The sequence below is a fragment of the Colias croceus genome, chromosome 4 (assembly GCF_905220415.1).
Source record: "Colias croceus chromosome 4, ilColCroc2.1".
Classification (NCBI taxonomy): domain Eukaryota; kingdom Metazoa; phylum Arthropoda; class Insecta; order Lepidoptera; family Pieridae; genus Colias; species Colias croceus.
The window spans coordinates 9,420,231-9,443,326 of record NC_059540.1 but is presented as its reverse complement, the minus strand read 5'-3'; the positions used below and the strand labels follow the sequence as shown (position 1 = coordinate 9,443,326).

Genomic DNA, 23,096 nt, shown 5'->3' with positions numbered 1-23,096 from the left:
GGCTAAAAAATGCGCCGAATTTACGGGTTAGAAGATGGTTAGAAGGTAGTTATTAAGTAACGGGGATTTGTTTTTTTACCCTTTCAGTTATCCAGAATCAAATGACTTATGTAAAAAGAAACAAAAATAAACTACCTACCTACCTATTACATGGAGATTTTTTCTAAAATAAAACTTACTTGAAAAGAGCTATTACGAAGTATACCTTCACATACATCCTTGCATCGAAAGCTAATTTCCTGTTAATTTATATTAAATACAGTTTGATAAAATCTGTATTTGGCCTACATTTGACAAACATGCATATACATATTGTAAATAGAATTTCATAAGCAACGAAACATGTTCAAGCTAACGGTGCTTTGCAGCCAACAATCAGACTGATATTAATAAAGTTGCACAATAAGTTACATAAGGCAGAGAGAGCTCAGCTGCTGCCTGCCAATTTACTTCCGAAACCGAGCCCTGAGCCAGAGCCGCGAAGCCTGAAGGTGGTCATCGCACGCGGTGATTGTTATTTGTTAGCAGTCGCCACTCCATGGTAGACTCGCGTAGTCGTGTGCGATTGACAACCGATTAATTCGATACAAATCGATTAAAATGTCGTAAGCCCTGCCGTCGATAAACAGTGCGTAAATAACATGGAGGTCGAGAAAAAAGTGGATGAAAGTGCAGTGATGGAGAAGCCTAATTACATGCTTATGTCCTTGCAAAGGATACTGGTGTTGTTTGTAATATTGGCTAGTGTTATTGTGGTTGTTTATTATACGCCTATGCCAGGTGCGTTAGTTAATAAACTTAAAATTTAACATACTATATAATACCTAAATATACTTAACTAAATATAATTTGATTAAATCCTACTCTGTAACATAAGATTCATTACAGCGTCAGCTTTATACGCGAAGAAATTAATAGCTCGAATGTAATTATAATTTCAAGAGAAATTTAATAATTATTATCAAATCGGCAGATAAGTTTACAAACATTAAATCATAGTTTATAATCAACCGTCAACGATATATTCGATTTATTATTATTTATATCGTCGCTACTACATAATATAATATCTCTTCTATAGATCTTAATTTCAATTCTGAAAGTGAAAACATCTCATACATATACAAGGATGCAGGAGCAATCCTGAATCTCGCGAAACCGGTATATTTAATTTTTAAGGAAAATATCTATCTGCTTCTTTTTCTCATACATTGAGTTGTTGAACTTGAAATCCTGCACTAAAACATGTTTTGGTTGGTATTTCATATTCGAACTTTTGTAAACAAAAATCTTTTATCTGCATACTAGCTATTTATATATTGGTTTCGATTTCCAGAATAATTGGTGATTGACAACTCTATGTAGTTAGTGTGATGCACATTGCTTGGTTGTAGGTACTTTTCAAGTGCTCTAGGAATAAAGTGTCCGATTAGTAGATATCAGTATTGTCTTGTCTTTAGTTTCCATATAAATTCTTTAGTTCTCACTTCTTTTCTAGTAAATAAAATTTTTAGTTTTTAAAAAATATTGCGATGAGAAGCAATCAAAGACTTAAAATTTTAGAAATTTGTTTTCAATGCTCAAAGTAACGCTATTTTGGAAACATTCTCTTAGGTTTCTTTGTTTCGTTGTGTATCAATTTATTAAAATGATTCATTTTTTTACAGAGGAATACTTCGAAAACTGTGATCGAGAATGCCATGAGCTTGATTGGCCGATGATATGTAGAGTAAAACTAGTAATAGAAGTTTATAAAACGTATAGCAAGTAAGTTTCAAATTCCAAATAAGACAATTTTATTATAAAGTTCCAGTTTTATACGGGTTTTTCCTCAATTATTTTTTTTTCACAGATCCTGTAGCAATTGCCTAGAAGTAGAAAAGGATTGTCCACCCATGTGTATCACAGCCGACGGTAGAGTACGAGGTGTACTCTCGGCTAACAGGGAACTACCGGCTCCAGCTTTTCACGTGTGCCAAAATGATATTCTTGTTGTGGACGTTGTGCATCGGGCACCGGCACATGCGCTGTCGATGCATTGGCGAGGACAACCACAGAAAGAAACTCCATTCATGGATGGCACCCCCATGCTAACACAGTGCCCTCAACCAGCCTACACCACATTCCAGTATAAATTCCGAGCTTCTAAAGCCGGTACTCACATGTACCACGCACACTCCGCTGCTGATGCAGCTGATGGTCTAGCCGGCGCTTTGATTGTCCGTCAATCGCCACGACTCGATCCTTTAAAGAAATTGTACGATATCGACGCCACTGATCATACTATTTTTGTGGTAGAGTGGGGGCATTCTATGGGCCCACTCGCTGGAATTACCTCTAAAGTTCCAGATGCAGAATCTTTATTAATTAATGGGAAAGGAAACACTGCTGAATCACCAAATGCACCGTTATCCACTTTTAACGTTGAATATGGCAAACGCTACAGATTCCGCCTCGCATACGGTGGCGGTATTAAAAGTTGTTCCATTAAATTTAATATTGAAGATCACATACTAAACCTAGTTGCGCTAGACGGAGATATGATAGTTCCTGAGTATGTTAATAGTATTACAATGGGTCGAGGTGAACGCGCAGACTTCATATTGGAAGCTAATAAAATGTCCGGTGTTTATGATGTGAAAGTTGTTGCCGATAATAAGTGTCAAGAAAATTTGGAAGGTGTTGCCAAATTAGTGTATCAAAATAAAGAACATAAAACTTTAGAAAAAGAAAATACAGTGGCTGATGTTATAGCAGATAAAGGTTTTACAACAGTGATTAGTGATTTGTGTAAGGACGATAATGTGTTGTGTTTGAACGAAGTGCATTCATCGAGTCACCTCCCGGAAAGTCTCTCTGGATTAACAGATGAGACTATTTACGTGCCCTTCAATTATTCGACTCGTCAAATATCTGCGAAACGTGTCGGTGAGTTATATATAAGTACCTAGTGTTGTTTTTTGTTATTAAGAATTTATAATGGTCACAGAAGTATTACAATTTTTACCTTGTACACTTTTCAAAATACAGAGTAAATTCTAACAGTGAGAATTCTAAATATATTCTAAATAGATTTTTCACGAACAACTAAATAATTTATACGAATATAAATTTATTTAGACAAACAGTAAGTAATTTAACATGTGTTCGCTATTAATTGAATACATTATCAATAAGTCGACTGAAATTCTAATGTTCGTAAGTATCTTTTATTATTACCAAACACGTTGGAAATATTAAATGACTGGAAGGAGAGATAGGGTTCAAGCAAGGGTCAGGTCAGTGATGAAGTTTCTCAGGCTCTCTAAACATGTAAGTAACATGTTGTGAGTTTATTTGTCGATGTATCTATGTGTTTGTCAACATAATATAGTTATGGGTGTACTGGTAACTTCACTGATAAACAGGCCCATTGATTTAAAAAAATCGATGAAATAATTTTAAAATTTCAATATACTTTAGAAACGTTGACAGACCTATATTATCAGGTGAAGAATGAACAAGATTTCTCTTTACAAAATATCAAGCAAAGGTTAATGGGTCATTTGCTCACCTTTGAAGCCCTCGATTTTTTACGTAAATGTACAAAAATAATTATTATTTAATCACCCAGAAGAGTGATTTGCAAGAATTGCTAAATAAATTGTGCACGGAATTGGAGGATTTTACATTCTACCGTGTTCAAATTCAAATTCAAATTCAAATTTCATTTATTTAAAAGAATGTAGTTACAAAAAAGGTGTTGTTACAATATTAAGGCGCTAATACATTCTACCCACTATTTGGGTGTGCAAATATTTAAATGGAAATAAGTTAATTAACACTACACCAACACTACACAAATTCTTCGCGTCACTATTGTTAAACGTCACTAATTCCTTCACAGATTCCGCAATGTAATAAGTTCTTGAATATCATAAAATTGTTTCTCCATTAACCATTTCGTCAGATCTTCTTAAACATATTTACTGGGAGATCCTTAAAGTTATCCGGTATTTTATTATATATTGTAATAGTCATAAATATCACACTATTTTTTGCTTGATTTATTCTACATGTTGGAAAGTGCAGTTTATTTTGACACCTCGTTAACATATGCGAATTTACTTCTCCTTTCTTTTTAAAATATTCTGGGTGGTATTTAACAAATAAACATACTTCTCTTATATATATGCAGGTTAGTGTAAGGATACGTAATTTACCGAACATTGGTTTGCAACTGTCCCTTTGATGTAATCCGCACAGGGCCCGGATACATTTCTTTTGTGCCACAAACACTTTCCGCACCTCGCAAGACTGTCCCCAAAGAATTATTCCGTAAGAGAGTATCGACGATATATATGCATGGTAGGCATTTATTGCAGCATTCATAGATACAGTATCTCTAAGGCGACGTAATACGTAAACGAAACGATTTAACCTATCACAAATATATTCAATATGACTGTCCCATTTTAGACCTTCGTCTACCAGAACACCTAAGAATTTATGGTGTTTTACCTGTTCGATTACTTGATCATTACATTTTATGTCTAGATTAATTTTGGTGCAATTCTTTGTATAATATTGAATTATTTTTGTTTTTACTAAGTTTATTTTCAGATTATTATTTTGTAACCATTTTACTATATTATGTAATGCTGTATTTATATCTCTCTCATATGTATTTTTATCCGTGCATTTAACAATAAGGGTAGTGTCGTCTGCGAATAAAACTGTCTTGTGTTTCACTGATCTCGGTAAATCGTTAATATATAAGAGGAATAAAAATGGACCGAGCACACTTCCTTGTGGTACACCTGATTTATTAACTTTTTTCTCTGACCTATATAAGTTTCGTGTTTGATTTATCATTTTATGAATCTCCACATACTGATATCTATCATTTAAGTAACTTGCAACCCATTCTTTAGCAATTCCTCTTATACCATATTTCTCCAACTTAAACAAGAGTAATTGATGGTCCACAAAATCAAATGCTTTGCTCATATCTAAGAATATGGTGGCTGCTGGTTTTTTTTCAATAAGGGCTTGAATTATTTCTTTCACCATATCGAAGCATGCTAAAGAAGTAGAACTATTTTTTCTAAATCCAAACTGTTCCCGACATAATATCTTGTTTTTATCAACATAATTTTGAAATCTTTCTAAAATTACCTTTTCAAATATCTTAGATAAAACTGGAATTAGTGCTATCGGTCTGTAGTTTTTAATATCATTTGGATCATCTTTTTTATATAACGGTTTTATAACTGATGTTTTTAGAACATGAGGAAAAGTTCCTTGCTTGTTATAATAGAAATTCAATTTACAATTAACAATTAATTATGAAAACTGTAAAAAATTACAACACTCACGTATTGTTAAAAATATGGACTTGCATAAAATTTTATACTTAGTGTAGGTACATACCTATTTCATATTTTATTAAGAAGTATCGATCTAAACTATAACTGTGCAATCTTCATCTTAGCACCAGCAAAAGTTACAATGTAGGTAAATATCGATTGAAAACGCCGCTTTATATCTTTCTTACATCTACGTGTACTTAGTTAACTCAAAAATTAAATATCTGTTTTTTGATAAAATTACTTCTTTTCCAGTTTTTTTGTCTTTTAGTTTATAATATTGTTATTACCCGAGTGAATTCACATCACTTGAAATATTTGATATGAGAGCCCTTCATAATATTTGTGGTTAGAAGAGACAGTAAATAAAGCGACAAAGACAATTAAAGTAGGTCATCACTCGACACTCAATTGTTGTAACTGTGGCGAAAGCGTTCCTAATTATATAATGTACAGAATATTTCAAACGAAAACCAACGATTTATTATATTTTAAAGAGCTATGGTGAAATCGTTTTGTAACGCGATTACAAACATTCCGCTTATTTACGTGTTCGGGACTTTTTGGTGAATGGTAAAAAGTTTAAGAACAAAATTATATGCGATTCTCACGAGTTAGCTCTGTGAAACGCATAATAATGTAAATGTAATTTTATGGCATACATTTTCGTTTCAATTCAAACATAAAGAGGGAGTATATACGTTTTTCCTGTTCACGCAAATGCTCAGATAAGCTTAGGACTATGTTGGTTTAGGACTGTCTTGACACTTAACATATAGAACTTACGGGGCATTCAAAAACAATATTATTACTTAATTTATTATTATTAGGGCCAGCTCGAATATATCACATCTAGAAGTTGTATGATTTCAGCAGAGACGTGACCTATTTGAAATACTTGTATTAAAAATACAAAATGCAAAAATAACTATTTTGTATTTAAACACATTTCTTATGTAGATCTCAGGATTTTAGAGTAAGAACTAGATTGATTGAATAATGACTAGGTAATACTTTATCAATACTTTTTTTAATATACCTATTAATAAATATTAAAAGTTAAAACCGCCGTAAACTTCATCCTTTTTGAGAATAAAGCTTCACCTTTCGCTTACCTATTTAATATGAATCTACAAACAAGTTTTATTTGAACTCGTATAAACGAGGAAATGAAGAGATATAAGTTTTAAGTAAGATAAGGAAACTCGGTTTAACAGCTTAGCTAATTTTATTAAGTTTGAATGCATCTTCTAGTTGAATGAATATATACTTACTTTGTATAAAGTAAATTTCGTATCGTATCAAAGTTGTGTTGATTAGGGAACCAGGATAGTTCGCAACTAGGAACTTTGATATTAGAATATACAAATTATGGCTCGTTGCAACGAAGGAGCTGAACTTACATAGAAATTTATTGTTTTAGTTTTAACCAAAGACCAAAATCTATTTCAATACAAGTTACGTAGAAGACAATGTTGTATGTTATGTTATAATTTTGTAACTACGTGTCATGCAATTTATGCAAATTATATTTAAATTAAACTAAATATATGTATTTTTTAAGTATATAAGTAGGTGCCTATTTGATGGATTATATAGAACGGCATCATAAACGTATATTAAAAATAATTTTAAATCATAATTGAAATTAAGAAATGGAATGGTTTAATCTTCTCAAGATCGCCTTATACACCTGTTTCTATTGTTATAAAACTTAGAATAGTGTAATATAGCTAAATACCAGTTTGTACTGGTCACATTTATCATTTATCATCGTCGCAAAGTAAGATCGTTCCAGTTGAAACTTAAACCAGCTAAAGTTATGACAATTCGTTTGTTCTCAAGTGGGAGATTGTAGTGGAAACATTGTAACCGGGAAACATTGTAGTGTTACTGCATTATTCTGTAATATTACGACTACTGTTATGTAAGTACATGGGCGGCAAGTTACTAGGGCGCAATTATTTTGTAATTTGAACAAAATCACCATAATGACATAAGAACTATGTTAAGAGAATGGTACCCGCGAATTAGCTGTAGTAAGCGATTATGTGCAATGTCTTTAACTAATGCATAATGTACACGCAAAAGAACTATTTCATTTTTACATAAAATTTACAGTAAGGCATAAATATAATTTAAGTTCATGTACAAAAATATGGTCATGTCGATACCACGATTCCGGTAAATTTCTTCAAATAAAAATGAAATACATTTCGACGCGTAGTTGATTTATTTTTTCCCTATTGGTGCCAACGAGGCATATTCTTTCATGTTTGTAGCAGTTAATAAAATTACATTAAGATGATTGAATACGGAGTCGTTTTGTGATATACTATAAAGTACATAAATATGTAATGTTACAGCATTAAAGCGTGTATAAGGAAAGTGAAGTAATCACCAACGAAGATAATCACATCTCCAACCGCGAATAATGTATCTTGATTGCGGTAATCATTGGCAACGTACGAGACATACTTACGAAATACACTCGATTTATTTTGTATAAACCTTAGATTTATGTATAAGAAAGTCTTTATTGCTTCTTAATTTTAATGGTTCTTTCGGGAGATAAGGTTACTTTGACGAAAAGGTCTACATATCACCAGTATCTGCCTTTATACATAAAGGTACATTTATGTAGATAGATAGATATATCAGTAGATGTTTGTTGCTATATCAACTAAATTAGTTTTTATTTTTAATTTTTATGTTGTTAAATATTTATATGTCATCAACTAATCAGGCTTTCATTAAAAGCCTCTTTATTAGACGATTTTGTACATTGAACGGATTGAATGATATCTATATTTTGAACACAGTTTCTTTAATGTGCGTTATACTTGTTCCTTAATTGATTTTAATATATCGAATTAGCGAACTGTAACAACAAAGATACATTAAAGCAATAAGTAATCCAATTGCATTTGTTCTCTTGATTCTTAATCTCGATAGAAAAAAATTTAAAAATCATTAGGAGACACATATGGTTGAAGCAATTCTAAATGCTTAGAGCGGAATAAAGGAGACAATAACCTATTATACAGTCGTAATTACTTATTACGAAACGCTTACTGTATTGAATTCTATAAGGTAGCAGTGTTTAAGCTCTGTACAATACAAGAACCAGTAATATTTGTTAGTAATGCATTCTCAGCAATATGCAAAGGGCCGTAAAGTTTTACTGTTCGACGGAAATGCTGTAACTGAAATTGAATCACTAATGTTTATTACGTAATTTTCAATTAGATTTTGAATGAATAAAGAGATTTGATGAATTGTTGTGCATTTTTTATATATTTGATTGAATATAAATAACGTAATATTTAGTAATTTCTATATCTAACTATTTTTGTTGTAAGTATATAATATAGATGTTAATTAAGACGGCTGGCAACAAAACTCAGAATTTCGGCTTAACGAAAGTTATGGTAAAGTTAGTTAAACAACTAAAAGTACGATTATTAATTTAAGTCTACAAATTATAAAAGTGATGAGTTACGTAATTGATTTTGATAAGGGTTTCAGTTTGTATTTAAAACCCATAATATCCCTACCTGAGATCGCTACACGAGATAGGTTCAGGGACGTCAATAGATGGATTATAGTACAGACAGGAAAATAATGTCTCTGGCACCTTTATTAATTACGGTATATATCGGGATAACGTTATCCTTCTCACAAAGAGTGAAATAAATCTCTAGAAATATATTATCACACATGTGAGATTACAGTGAGATTTTTGTCAAGCATGCTTAATTCATGTTTAAAAAACTCTTCTTGAAGAATGTTTAATGAATAAAAATAAAATGATCACAGTGCGGGATTCGAATCCGCGATTTTCTCCATACCATGGGAACGCCTGAATGCATTGTATCTATTAAAGCATTTGAATGCTATAAAACTAAAAATCAATTGGCATTATTTCAATAAAATATGTTGTTCTCATGTTGTTCTCTTCCTTCTCTGACGTGTACAATTTATGATATTTGTAATCTTTATCAATGTTGCCGAATAAAGGGTTGATACTATTGTGTGATATTTTCATCCTTCTAATAATTTAGAACCATTTCAATTCCTATTGTTGATGTAAATATATTACATTAGTGTAAAAATTTATTTACATATTATTATTTTAATTATAAAAAAACTCACACCTAATTAACATTTTCTTGAAATAATATCATTCTCGTATTAAAGACAATGAATACTTATATTATTATATCCATAAAATGTAAAGATAACTATTGATAATGTTTATTATTTCTAAAAATATAGTTAGTAATATAGTAAGTGCATATATTGTAAGAGGTGTATAATGGCGACGTAAAATTCTCCGTAAATATTTATTAAAGGCTAGATGACGTTAAACAAACATATCGGGCTAAGCATATTGGTTTTAACACTTGTTTCCTTGAGAACAGGAAACCATAGAGTGCTTTGAGAAAACTACAGTACACTTCAAGTAGAAATTGTTTTAGCACGTGTTGAGTAACCATTATTTTGCGAATGAAAATATAAAATTAGTTTATTATTGATTTAAATATATTATGAAAGACATATATAAATTTCATTTTATTTCGTTGTATTTTCGTTGCGCCAGGTGCAGTGAGTGAATGCTGCATTTCGCAGACCAATTTTTTGTTAATTTATTTCTTTGAATAATATTACCTATAAAATAATTATGAAAAATGCACTGGCTCACAATTTGATTGCTTTAATGTTGCGTTCATTCAAGTATTTGTAATGATTATATTCTAGTTTTAAAGAATAAATTTAACACGACCTTGTTATTTTGTGAATCAATAATTGAATAATTTATAACTATAGCATACATAATTCAGTTATATTGTTAAATTTAACTATTATGTGTGGATTTTGTTTTTATTTAGCGATCAACGCAAAGCAATACAAATTGCGAGTGTGTTCAAAAATTCCATGAAAAAATAGAATAGGGTGGTAAATAAAATGAGAATTCTTTGGGACGTGATAATGGACCGTTAAACTTATACAGAACATCGATCTTCTGTAATTGTAAGGCAATCGGGATGAATGATGGATGTTTGTTGTTATTTCAACAAAGACAACTATCTTAAATTTGTGAAAACATAGTTTGCTGAGGGAATTTAATGCCTGAAATTGTTATACTAATAAAATTATTTGTACTAAGTAATATTACATGGGAATGATAATATGTATTGTATTCAATTAAGAAGTGTTTATCTATACATATAATAAATAAACAATAAAAATACTTACGCCGTAATATTCTAGGATGACGTAGGCTATATTTCTTTAATTCCTGTAAAACTTTGAAGACTACGACGTATAGCTAGCTAACTAATATATACCATTTATTACAGAGAGTTGGGGCCAAACCGATGGTCATCGTTTCACGTATCCAGAATCTCCCCTGTTGACGCAGGCATCTGACGTATCTTCACAGTCTCTCTGTTCCTCTGAAGCTGGTCATGCAGAGGAGTGTGTGCATGTCAAGAACATCCCCTTGGATTCCACGGTGGAAATTGTCATGTTTGATCAAGGTATTTCCAAACATATTATCCATACCAATCTTATAAAGCTGAAGAGTTTGTTTGTTTGAACGCGCTAATCTCAGGAAGGTCTGATTATAAAAATTAATTCGGTGTTAGATAGCCAATTTATCGAGGAAGGCTATAGGGTATATCATCACGCTAAGACTAACAATGTGGGTAAAACCGCGGGACAAAGTTAGTTTACACATATAATTGTACGTAACGATCTTTACAAGATGTAGGAACAAATTCTTTTGCTAATAATAACATTTTTCAAAGGTTTTTAAATGGAAAATGATTGTTATTATACTTCATAGTGGAATAACAAATTCAAATGCAAATTCATTTATTAACACAAAACTGGGTTTTTATAGAATTTGCACGCTTTAAAAATACAATCTATTTTTAATAAAATTAAACTGTAACAGCAGGTTTTACAATAGACTGTTAAAAAAATGCAAAGATAAAAATGCAAAGTACGGTGTGACAAACCTTTTGTACAAACCTTTCAGCTTATGTATAAAGCTCTCGAATGCCACATGTTAATAAATACTGGTACATTATATTTAATCAGTGAGAGTACGGGAATTATTATGTTCCTAGCTCTACATTTACGTTAAATAATTAATAAATGGTTTACAACTTAAAGGAGATATGAGGTCTTCTATGTATAAGCTCTTCAAACATCAAACATTTACCTTCCTTTATATGTATACAACTAGCTTTCGGCCCGCGGCTTCGCCCGCTTTGTCTAAAACTTAATCTACACTAATATTATAAAGAGAAAAACTTTGAATATTTGTTTGATTGTAATAATTAGGTTACTACTGGACCGATTTTAAAAATTCTTTCACTATTCGAAAGCTACATTATCCACGAGTAATATAGGCTATATGATAATCACGCTAAGACCAACAGGAGCGGAGCCACGCGGGTGAAACCGCGCGGCACAGCTAGTAAATTATATATTAAAACCTTCCTATTGAATCACTCTATCCATAAAAAAAACCGGATCAAAATCCGTTGCGATAAAGATTTAAACATACAAAGGGACAGAGAAAGCGACTTTGTTTTATACTATGTAGTGATAGTTAATGGTTGTAAATTAATTATTATTTCAAGAAATATGTATTCTGAATTGTTAAAGCCATGTCTACATTTGCTTATTAGGATTTATTTAGACATTAGTTAAGTGGTGACCGCTTTTCTTCGAAAGCTAGAACATGTGCTAAACATTTTAACTGAAGATGACGTATGGCAGAGTCAACAGCTAATGCTCATAAAAGCTGTGCTTTGTTAAGTAATGTTGACACTCTTTACATCGCTTGCGAAAATAGCCTGCTTCGAATTTTCTATGTAAAACATGGATTTATAGGAAATTTGAAAATATTATGCAAAGGAAAAAGGTTCTTTTAACTGCTATTTCTTTTGGATACAATCAATATGATATTCATATAACCTTCTTCATGATATTGACATTAAAGGTATCGTGTTTAAACCAAGGTTTCGCCTTGCCATTGCAGTTTTTCCTTAAATGCATAATTTAAAAGTATCCGCATGCGAACTCTTATTAAGAATCAGAAGTCATTCGATTAATCTTGATTAATAATATTCCGTGTGTTAATTGTATGATAATACGTCACAGCTCACGAGAACATCAAAAGAAAATAACGTCTAACTCAAATAAATATACACGACCTAATAAGCATAGTTAATTATAGAAAGCCTGCGGGGATTATTCTGGTTAATGTTATAACGTCCATGTTATATCAGGCATGTAAATTGAATTTCGACGCTATACAATCTGTAACAGTGAATCAATAACAACGGCTACCCACGTATATTGTCAATCTGTATCGAATTAATTTATCTCGATAGAACCTGCGTATATTGAATTTGGAGGTTTATTGTAAGGTTATGATGATTAGTTTGGGGAAATTAGATGTTATTTTGTGAATGTGGGCAGTGGGATATTCTTTTGTGAACGTGTAGTGTTAAAATGTAATAGAGACTTTTTTATCCAAAAATATGGTAAAAACAATTTTGTGCTTTAAGTTCAAGGCCGCTTATAATTTTTTTTGAGGAAGCAGCAAATGTAAGGACGTTTTTATATTGCACAATTATTTGTTTTAGAATTTTAAAAATATTTATATTTGTGATTCTTTTACATCTACATAGAGCGGCATTGATAAGATTGATAGTCTCATAAAAATATACACACGAGTATTCCCTTCCAGCTGAAACAATCAATTGATATGAGCTCTTTCAGAACATGCTTCGGGAACATGACCATTTTCCATTTCCGTGACGTGTATGAGTTTATTGAAAATTTATGATTGCAGTTATTTTTGATTCATGTCTTCCTTTAACAATTTTTGCCGTAGTTTCGTATCCATCGTATTATGAAAATGACTTTTGCATAATAAATATTTCGCGGAATTATTTATTATTGTTATCTATTATGCAATTAAAATTTTATGATCCTAATTTAGATGTAAATTAAATGTTGTTTTGTTAACTGTTTAAACAATAATATAATGTACACAGAAATTAATTAGCTGCAATACACTTTACGAATTGAGTTGTATCTAATTGCATGTGGCCCAAATGTTACTTTCTAGAGAGCACGTTGATTACGGCATTGCGAACAGAGCGTGGAAATTATAATAATATACCTATGGGTTATAATTAAGATAAAATATGTGTCATTATTTATGCATTCACTATTATGGAAGCAGGTTCTTGAATAAGGGGTCTAATTATATACGATTTATTTGAAACATTAACTTTTTTACGACATTGAAGTATAATCATAAAATTTAACACTTTAACAGTCAAAGTGTAGTTTATTAATGAAATCTTACTATGTAGAGCTTAATTGTATTTTCTATCCTGGAATTACGATAAGGTAAAAGGTGAATTCTACGAACCACTTCGTTACTATGTTTGTGAAATAAAAATGCGATTTCATTACTAATACATTTTTATCCAGCGCTTCCAACACTTTATTGCAAGCTTAACATAACTAAAAAAAAGCAGATCCGACACGAGTAAACTAATATATCAGAGTTTTATAAACGTTAATTAATCTCAGTACCTATATTCAATTGAATTTAGGCCGGCCTTTGGTCTCGGGCAAATACGAGACCATTAACCCGGCCCCAGGGATAATAGAGTCGCCTTCTCTATTCGTCCACTGGAGTAATTCCGGTCCGGCGCGTCCACGTCGCGGGGGTGGGCATCTTTCGTTTCCAGTAGGCCGGAACGAGCGGATGGCGAAGTTCGGACAGGGACCCAGTTTCGCGGGGTATAACGCGGACCCCTTGCCCGGGGTTACGGGTGAACAATCGGAGAAGGTTAACTCCGTCTATCAAAGTAACCCCTCCTCACAGGCACCTTTATCGTAATCTAAAGTAATGGCTGTGGGAGTGCTGTACACTTAGGGCGGAGTGTACAGAAGGTTCGGCGGCGGAAGAACCCTCAATGGGTCAACGGCGGCGTTCCGGCTTTTCAGAAAAGTCACGTCCTTGGCGTCAGGTGGCAACCGGCCGTAAAAACAATCAGCCAAAACTTTACTTCCAGCACTCAATATGAAAAGTCAGTATAAAGAAAGTACTACAAATGCTAGGGCGTACCCTTTAAGCGACGGTCGATGCGAATCCCAAGTGAAATGCGCGTATAACACTAGGGCGTCCCCCGTAAGCGACGGCTCCCTACGCAACGAAACGAGATTGCGAATAGCGACTTGGAATATTGGTTCCATGACCGGACGCAGCCATGAATTGGCTGAGATTTTAATTAGAAGACGCATTAACATCTGCTGTGTCCAAGAACTGAAATGGAAGGGTTCGAAGTCCAGGGAAATCGGCCACAACTACCAACTAATCTACAACGGGTCATCAAACAGTAAGAACGGTGTGGGTGTTATACTCGATCAAAATTTTAAACAAAGAATCATCAAAGTGGAGCGAGTTAGCGACCGGATCATATATGTAAAACTGGCCATAGATAACCAGCCCTGCTTAAATATCATATCTACTTACGCACCCCAAATAGGCCATAGCAGCGAGGATAAAGAAACTTTTTGGGAGGAACTAGAAGAAACATTACTCAGTATACCTGCTACTGAAACAAAAATACTAGCTGGAGATCTAAACGGCCATGTCGGCAATGTCCCAACCACCGAAAGTACTGTCCATGGGGGTTTTGGCTACGGCTCACTTAACGACCAGGGAAAGAAAATACTTGAAGTCGCGAATAACTTTCAAATGCCCATCATTAACACTTTTTTCCAAAAGAAACCAGAACACCTCATAACTTACAAAAGCGGCACATCCGCTACACAAATTGATTATATCATGACTGATGCCTCACAACGCAAATATTTCAAGGACTGCAAAGTTATTCCGGGGGAACCACTTACAACACAACATCGTCTGCTTCTTGCCTGTCTGACTATTCCGAATCTTAGATTAAAAACCAAAATAAAACCCCGACCTCGTATTAAATGGTTTAACCTAGATAAGCCCCAAGGCAAAAGCCTCATCAACGAACTTGTTAAGTACCTCTCAGAAGATCTCGCTAAAACACAGGACGTTAACACGTTGTGGGATAATTTTCACTCTTTTGTCACAACTAATGCCAAAAAACAACTTGGCGAATCAAAAGGAAAACTTAACACAGGCAAAGAGGCCAGCTGGTGGACGCAGGAAGTTAAAGAGAAACTAAAAGAAAAGAAAGGTCACTTTAAGAAATGGCAAGAAACACAGGATAACAATGATAGAGAGCTTTATAATATTTCTAAGAAAGAGGTTAAAAGGACAGTAGCCATAGCAAAGGCGCAAGCCGATAAAAGTTTCATACAACGTTTAGAAAACTGTAAAAACGAGAATCAAATTTTCAAAATAGCTAAATCGCGCCACTCACAAACCCAAGACCACAAACATAAGAAATATATAAATGATGAATCTGGCAAATTACTGACTACGGACAAAGATATAAACAGAAGATGGCACGATTATTTTCTACACCTTCTCAACGAGGAATATCCACAAGAAGAGATACCTAAACTACCTCCAACCTCGGGCCCAATAAACTTAATCGTACCGCTAGAAGTTAAAAAAAGCACTATCCCGAATGAAAAATGGAAAAGCCCCCGGACCAGATGAAATCCCTGTAGAAGTATGGAAGAAAACCGGCTCTCAAGGTATCAACTGGCTCACTCATCTCTTTAATACAATCATTGTAGAGGGAATGCCTAATGCTTGGAGAACAAGCAATATGATTCCTCTCTATAAGAATAAAGGAAGCGTGGCGGAATGCGGAAATTACAGAGCTATTAAGCTAATCTCGCACACCCTCAAGATCTGGGAGCGGGTTCTTATAGAGAGACTTAACAGCATCATGAAAATCACCTCTAACCAATGTGGATTCACCCGCGGCGTAGGAACCATAGACGCTATTCACACAATAAGGCTGCTGAGCGAACATTATAAATCACAAAGGAAAGACCTGCACTACATTTTTATCGACCTTGAAAAAGCCTTCGACAGAATACCCCGAAAACTCATCTGGACAGCACTCAGATCTCAGCTCGTTCCAGAAATGTATGTAAATTTAATCCAAGATACGTACCGTGATGTCACAACCCAAGTAATCTCATCGGCCGGAACCAGCGAACCATTCGAGGTTAAAGTAGGCGTGCATCAAGGCTCAGCTCTTAGTCCATTACTCTTCAATGTGGTCATGGACTACATCACAAAAGACATCCAAAAAGAGGCTCCCTGGACCCTGCTGTATGCAGATGATGTTGTTCTGATAAACGAATCATTACCAGGCATCCAATCAGACCTTAACACATGGGTAGACGCTCTAGAAAAAAGAGGCCTAAGGGTGAGCAGACAAAAGACCGAATATATGCACGGAAACTTTTCCGGTCGGAGCGCGTCCCTGTCACCGTCTATTGCTGGCACACCTTTAAAGAAAGTAGATTCCTTTAAGTACCTTGGGTCAATTATAACATCAACAGGAAAAAGTGACGCAGATATAGAAAATAGAACGAAAACGGGATGGTTAAAATGGAGATCTCTAACAGGTGTTCTGTGCGACCCCAAGATCCCAATTAAAACAAAAGGTACAGTCTACAAAGGAGCAGTTAGACCGGCATTACTGTATGGGTCCGAATGCTGGGCGGTGCGGAAACAGGACGAACAGATGATGCACGTCACAGAAATGAAAATGTTGAGATGGTCCGGCGGTGTCACAAGATTGGATAAAATTAAAAACAAGTACATACGAGGGTCCTTTAAAGTCGCGGATATCCGAGACAAGATGAGAGAGAGCAGACTACGGTGGTTTGGCCATGTGCAACGCCGTGACCCTGAACACATGACCCAGAAAGTAATGTTTATGACCACGGTAAACCAACAAAAAATAGGAAGAGGCCGTCCACCGACTAACTGGACTTCGACCATCAAAAAAGACCTAATGACGAAGGGCCTGACGCCTGAAGCTGCAAAGGACAGAACAATGTGGAGAAAGAGTGTTGGTTGTGCCGACCCCAAATAAACGGGATGAGGCAAGGGAGATGATGATGACCTATATTCAATTGAATATAAAATTTAGTTTAAACATTAAAATATACTTAAGTTGGATTTAATTTGCGAGCAATACGCGCAAAAGCGGTCACGGACAGGTCAACCGGCGAACATATAAAATTACGCTTAATAAAACAAAACACAACTCTAAGTAATTATTGCACAATCGCGTAAAATTACAAGATACATCAAGATTTACAGATACTATAAACTTTAACTAGAAGTTTTACTCTGTCTTTGCCTTACTGGTTTAGGTACTTTCGTTGCTTTCAAATAATATATACCTAATTATAATGTAACCACAAATAATCTTCTGGTGCACTTAACCGTGGGTCGCAGTATATATCCGCGAAAGGCTGTGTTACATTTGTGAAATAATACGCATAACATGTGTGAGGTGATATTTAATATGCTTCCTGAGCATGTATAAGTCAAAAGTATTATGGCATTTATAGGTAAATACCTTGAGTAAAATGTATAAAAATATAATCAAGTTTCCGTGTTATATATTTAGTACAGTAGGAATGTTTATTGAAGAGATAATTCACTTTTTTATGAGAGACGTAATTCAACAAAATATTTAAATGACTTTCGCATTAAATTATTTCTCATTACCAAATTAATTCTGTTTAAGCACCAAAGAAGTTAATTAACTGACGTTATTAGCTTAGAGTATTCAAAACATTTGTTAGTCAAAGTCACGTACCTAATGTTCAAAGTGAGGTGGATCCATTTTTAATAGAGTGGGAAGTAATGACCTCTGACTTATGAATGACCTCTGGAAAAGTCGCTTTTACAGTAAAGAGAATAATTAAGCCTACAGATACGCTATGATTTTATAAAAATAGCATGCAATGTTATATGAGTGCAATTTGAGTTTTATAAGCGTAAAACTGAAATAGAATGTATGTATCAAGATAGTACAATAGCTTTACAACTGTTATTTATTTACAATCTTCCAAGTTGTTAATTATAAGAGCCAGCGCGCACGAGCAACTTTGTCTCCGCAACTATTTTGTCTCTCCCATCAATTGTATGGGGAGTTGCGTCGCTACGTGCGCGCACTTTCATACTAGCCCATGGGTGGGAGAGACAAAATAGTTGCGGAGACAAAAAAGTTGCGGAGACAAAGTTGCCCGTGCGCGCTGGCTCTAAAGATTGTGTGAAGTTTCATACTTTCAATTTTTAAGTTGATTAGACAGCTTTCTTAAAATGCAAAGATATACCTATATAGTGTATGTTGATATATTTATTTATTTAATAATGAAATAAAAATTTAAAATATATGTATAATGTATGTCTTAAATTTATTATACGTAGCTTATTGAAATAAAATAAATTGTCTCCAATCAATTAACAGCAGGATGTTGATGTGTTTTGCATGCAATTAACTGTGTCGCAAACATCGTGGTAGGCTAATTGTATTATTAAATAATCTCAATTATATACATATAATTAAAGTTATTTTAAATTTTAGATAATCATATAAAGTTATTTTATGATAAAAAGGACAACATTATTCTAAACATGGCATCATTTGCATTAACTTGTCTGACACAAAATTGCAACTTATAAAGTTATAAATAACCGCAATATTTACATAATATTATATAACAACATCTCAAGTTTATTGCAAAAGTATTACGTATTCAGTGTCCTGAATAGATCGCTTAGTCGTCGTGACCACATTACACACTGCAGAGGCTTAAAATTTGCGTTTATAGATGTCGAAACCTCACTCAATACATAATATTTGGAACAATGAACTGTAGACATATTCGAAGTAAAAAGTACAAGAAACAATGCTATCTTACCAATTTGTAAGTGTATTAAACTTGATGTTTGTTTCACCGTACCCGCCGGAGTCACGACTTCCGATCTAAACTAGGTTGAGTGTAACTTCGATTTCTTTAATTATCACGAGTATGATACAACCATTAATTATAGTTGCGACAGCATCGAATTATGTACTTATGTAGATCTATTTCCGTATTGTAATTATAATGTGTCTTATGCCACAGGCTCTACATTTATTTTAAAAACTTTTAACCTCTAGGAACTTTTTTTATAAAAAATATAAATAAAAGAATGGTGTAATCTATTCTGAGGTCATAAATTCATTTATTGATTATATTTCGTAACGTTAATTGTGTAAACAATTAAACATATTCAAACACTAGTATATACAAGTTTTTTGTATTGTTTGCAATGTAAACACTATTCAGATTTCTTTTCCATTAGTATCGTAATACGGCGAATGACATGCATGTTTTTAAATATGTACAGTTGTCGTAAAGAAAATGGCTTGCACTTAGTTTCTAGTGCACATGGTTAGTTAAGCTTGCGGATACAGAAAATGTTCACGATGATATGAAGTTACAAAGAAAATAACAACTCTATAAATGCATAAGGAATAGATGCAATAGTATTGATTTATTTTAAAAACCCTAAATTAATATTCTTATACGATTTTTGTACACTCATGTTTATTGAAAGAAAATGTATTTCTCCTAAATATACATTTTGTTCAGGTGTAAGAAATCCATTGAGTTGTAATGAGGCACATTCGGAAAATCTGTATCCCGACCGAAAATACAATAGACGTCGCCTCATAAAAATATTTTTACCCACAACTTAATAAATAATTTATGAGTACTCGTTGCGGAAAATGTTCGTGGCTTTGACCGCAGCCGCTGTTTCGAGAAATACCTTTCTATTCGAATTGTATTCCACAAATGATATAACTTGGTTCTTCTTTACAGGTGGCGAATCTGATCATATATTCCACTTGCACGGCTACAACTTCTATGTGATCGGAGTACAGCAGTTCAACAGAAGTTTAGACAAAGATCAGGTGAAACAAATGAACGAGGAGGGAACTTTGTTCACTTCGAAAAATTTACATGATCCCGTAATGAAAGATACGATAGTTATACCTAAGTATGGAGTGGTCGGTTTGCGTTTCATCGCGAACAATCCGGGGTATTGGATGATGCGAGACGAGAGGTCTGCCCATTGGACAAGGGGTCTCGATTTTGTTTTAAAAGTCGGTACTGAAAAAGACTTCGTACAAGCGCCGGCAGACTTTCCCAAGTGCGGCTCCTATGTCGGCCCCGAGTACTTTTTAATTTAGTTGACTGAAGATAATTGATAAGGTTTATTTATTGGTGTTGTGATAGAATTGTGTGTTGGAATTGGAGCATTAAATACGCTCGCTTTTGAACATGATCGAAAATTATTTTATGTATTGAATATATTTTCCTATCTTTGTACGTAATTGTATTTAATTTACGTATAAATGTACTTTGAAGCAATTGGGTCACATGTAGTACGTGAGTTTTGATATTATATCAACATTTTTTTGCAGAATAGGCCCTTGTGATTTAAAAACAAATACGGATTGTTTTTCTGTATTTTTATAATAAGCGGTATGTGAATTTCTTTTTTAACTATCTATAATGAAATACTACAATGTAAGCTTGTGATATTTTTGTTAAAATAATGCGTCAAAATGACCGTGTATATAGCATACTTTTTATACGAGAACAATTAATGTATAAATAATATTAATTACATAATAAACATATACACATGTTATTGAATCGTTTTATTTCTGTCCCAAAAATAATTTATCATATATTTAATAATCTTTCTGCATTATCTTTTCTATTGAAATACAACCTATAAATTAAAATTTTCTTAGCTAAATATCTAGTTGAAAGTTTCAATTTCAGAATTAAGTGATACCACAAGAAATATATGAGAAAGATAATATTTTTTATCTATTATAGCGGTATTTGAAATTCGTTCAGTAACGTAAACAGGCGTAAAAAGTATCAACTCATCTATTTACTGTAATATGATTTATAGTCATTGATAAAAATAAATTTGATTTATAAAAAAACAAACTACGTTCTATATTACATAATATAACTCACAAGGATTCAAACATTACGATACTATTTTTAACGATTCAGGCAATAATATCATGAAAATATTAAGCGAAATTTTACGTAGTTTGTTCTATAGAGCTTTTTATACAATTGCAAAAAAGGGTGTTAAAAAGAAAAATTCCCAAAATTTCGATAAATAATTTTCATTGTAAATAACTTAAGAGCATATTCAAGAGCAATAGTAAATTATCTATCAGAGTTATTTAAAAGTTGCCATAACGAAAAGTGAAAGTGCTGTAACGGAACGGAACAAGCTATAATTATTGTGAGCACAGCGATAGAGTTGCGACAAGAATGTTATATTTACATTTTAAAATAATGTTTTAGTAATATAGATGTCGAGTAAATGTTAATTACTGTATTGACTGACATAAAAATCAGGTGGAGCAGATGTGGGTGTGCTTTATATGTTAATAAATTTATCTATTTAGTATTTTTATTGCCTAAAATCTTTTAGTACACTGCAATTATAATATGCTTTAAAATTTAGGGTTTCGTGTGAAACCTTGTATTACATTATATAGACAAGACAAAAAGAGAGCTAGAAATATGATATTCACAATAATTTGGAGCTGTTAAAAGGTCCAAAAATTAATGAGCAATTTTAGTCATAATAATAAAATAGATACTCAATATTGAACTGTTTTGACCTTTGACTTTAACCTAAGCCAAACGCGTTTGACCTACCCCTAAGTATCTTACTGTAAGGCCGGTTCAAACCCGGTGCGTAGGCGAGCGTGGGTGACTGCACTTCGTTATATTATACGAGTTGTGGGGATGCAACTCCCCCTTCGTAAAGAACTAACCACCCACTCAAATCTCTCCAATTACAACAGATATCTTACGAAAATAAGAAAATTTTTGTAACAAAACGTATTCTTGTAACATAAAGTTAATCTATAATATAAAAATGAATCGCAAAATGTGTTGGTAAGCGCATAACTCGAGAACAACTGAACCGATTTCGTTAATTCTTTTTTTATTACATTTCTTAAGGTCGTTCCCTGAGCGAGTGACCTTGAGCATTCACACTTCTTTCCCGAACCACAGCTATCCGCCGCTTCTACAATACTTCGCAAATAATTCTTGCGCCACCTAACGCGCATCCGCGTGAACTGTTTCAAATACAAGTAAAATTCACAGAGCTCAGAAGTAACAGACATGGCATTTAAAATATTTTTTTATAGAAAAACATTATATTGGTGCTAACACATAATTTTGGTCTTTACCAATTCAGAGTTAAATAATTATAGTCGTATGGATGAATTTTATATTAAATTTTTAAAATGAATCAAAATTGATGGTACTCTGTAATGATCATCATTCGGTGATATTTTTATATTTCTTTTAAACTAGATGTTCCCATTCAAAAACTGTCTCCAAATGGTTTCTAGTTGAAATAACTTTTTGTCATTGGTGTCATTTTCATGGTTTTTGGGGTACCTATTAACCAATATGAGGTCAAAATTAAAATTCAAGATTGCGCCGACGATAATTTACACCTTTTTGTCATGGGTGTCATTTTCATGGTTTTTGGGATAGGTTTTAACCAATATGAGGTCAAAACTAAAATTCAAGATGGCGTCGACGAAAATTTTACATCTTTTTGTCATGGGTCTCATTTTCTTGGTTTTTGGGGTAGGTATAAACCAATATGAGGTCAAA

At 33.3% G+C, this 23,096-nt stretch overlaps 1 protein-coding gene across 1 annotated transcript; it reads left to right on the top strand.

Moving 5' to 3' along the window:
- The first annotated feature begins 508 nt into the window (after window positions 1–508).
- Window positions 509–21,075, top strand: LOC123691195 (laccase-2-like). The gene is made up of 5 exons (XM_045635478.1): window positions 509–780; window positions 1,668–1,767; window positions 1,853–2,928; window positions 10,712–10,891; window positions 20,241–21,075. The coding sequence occupies exons 1-5, from the start codon at window positions 642–644 to the stop codon at window positions 20,609–20,611; spliced, it is 1,866 nt and encodes a 621-aa protein (XP_045491434.1). The 5' UTR covers window positions 509–641; the 3' UTR covers window positions 20,612–21,075.
- The last annotated feature ends 2,021 nt before the right edge of the window (window positions 21,076–23,096 follow it).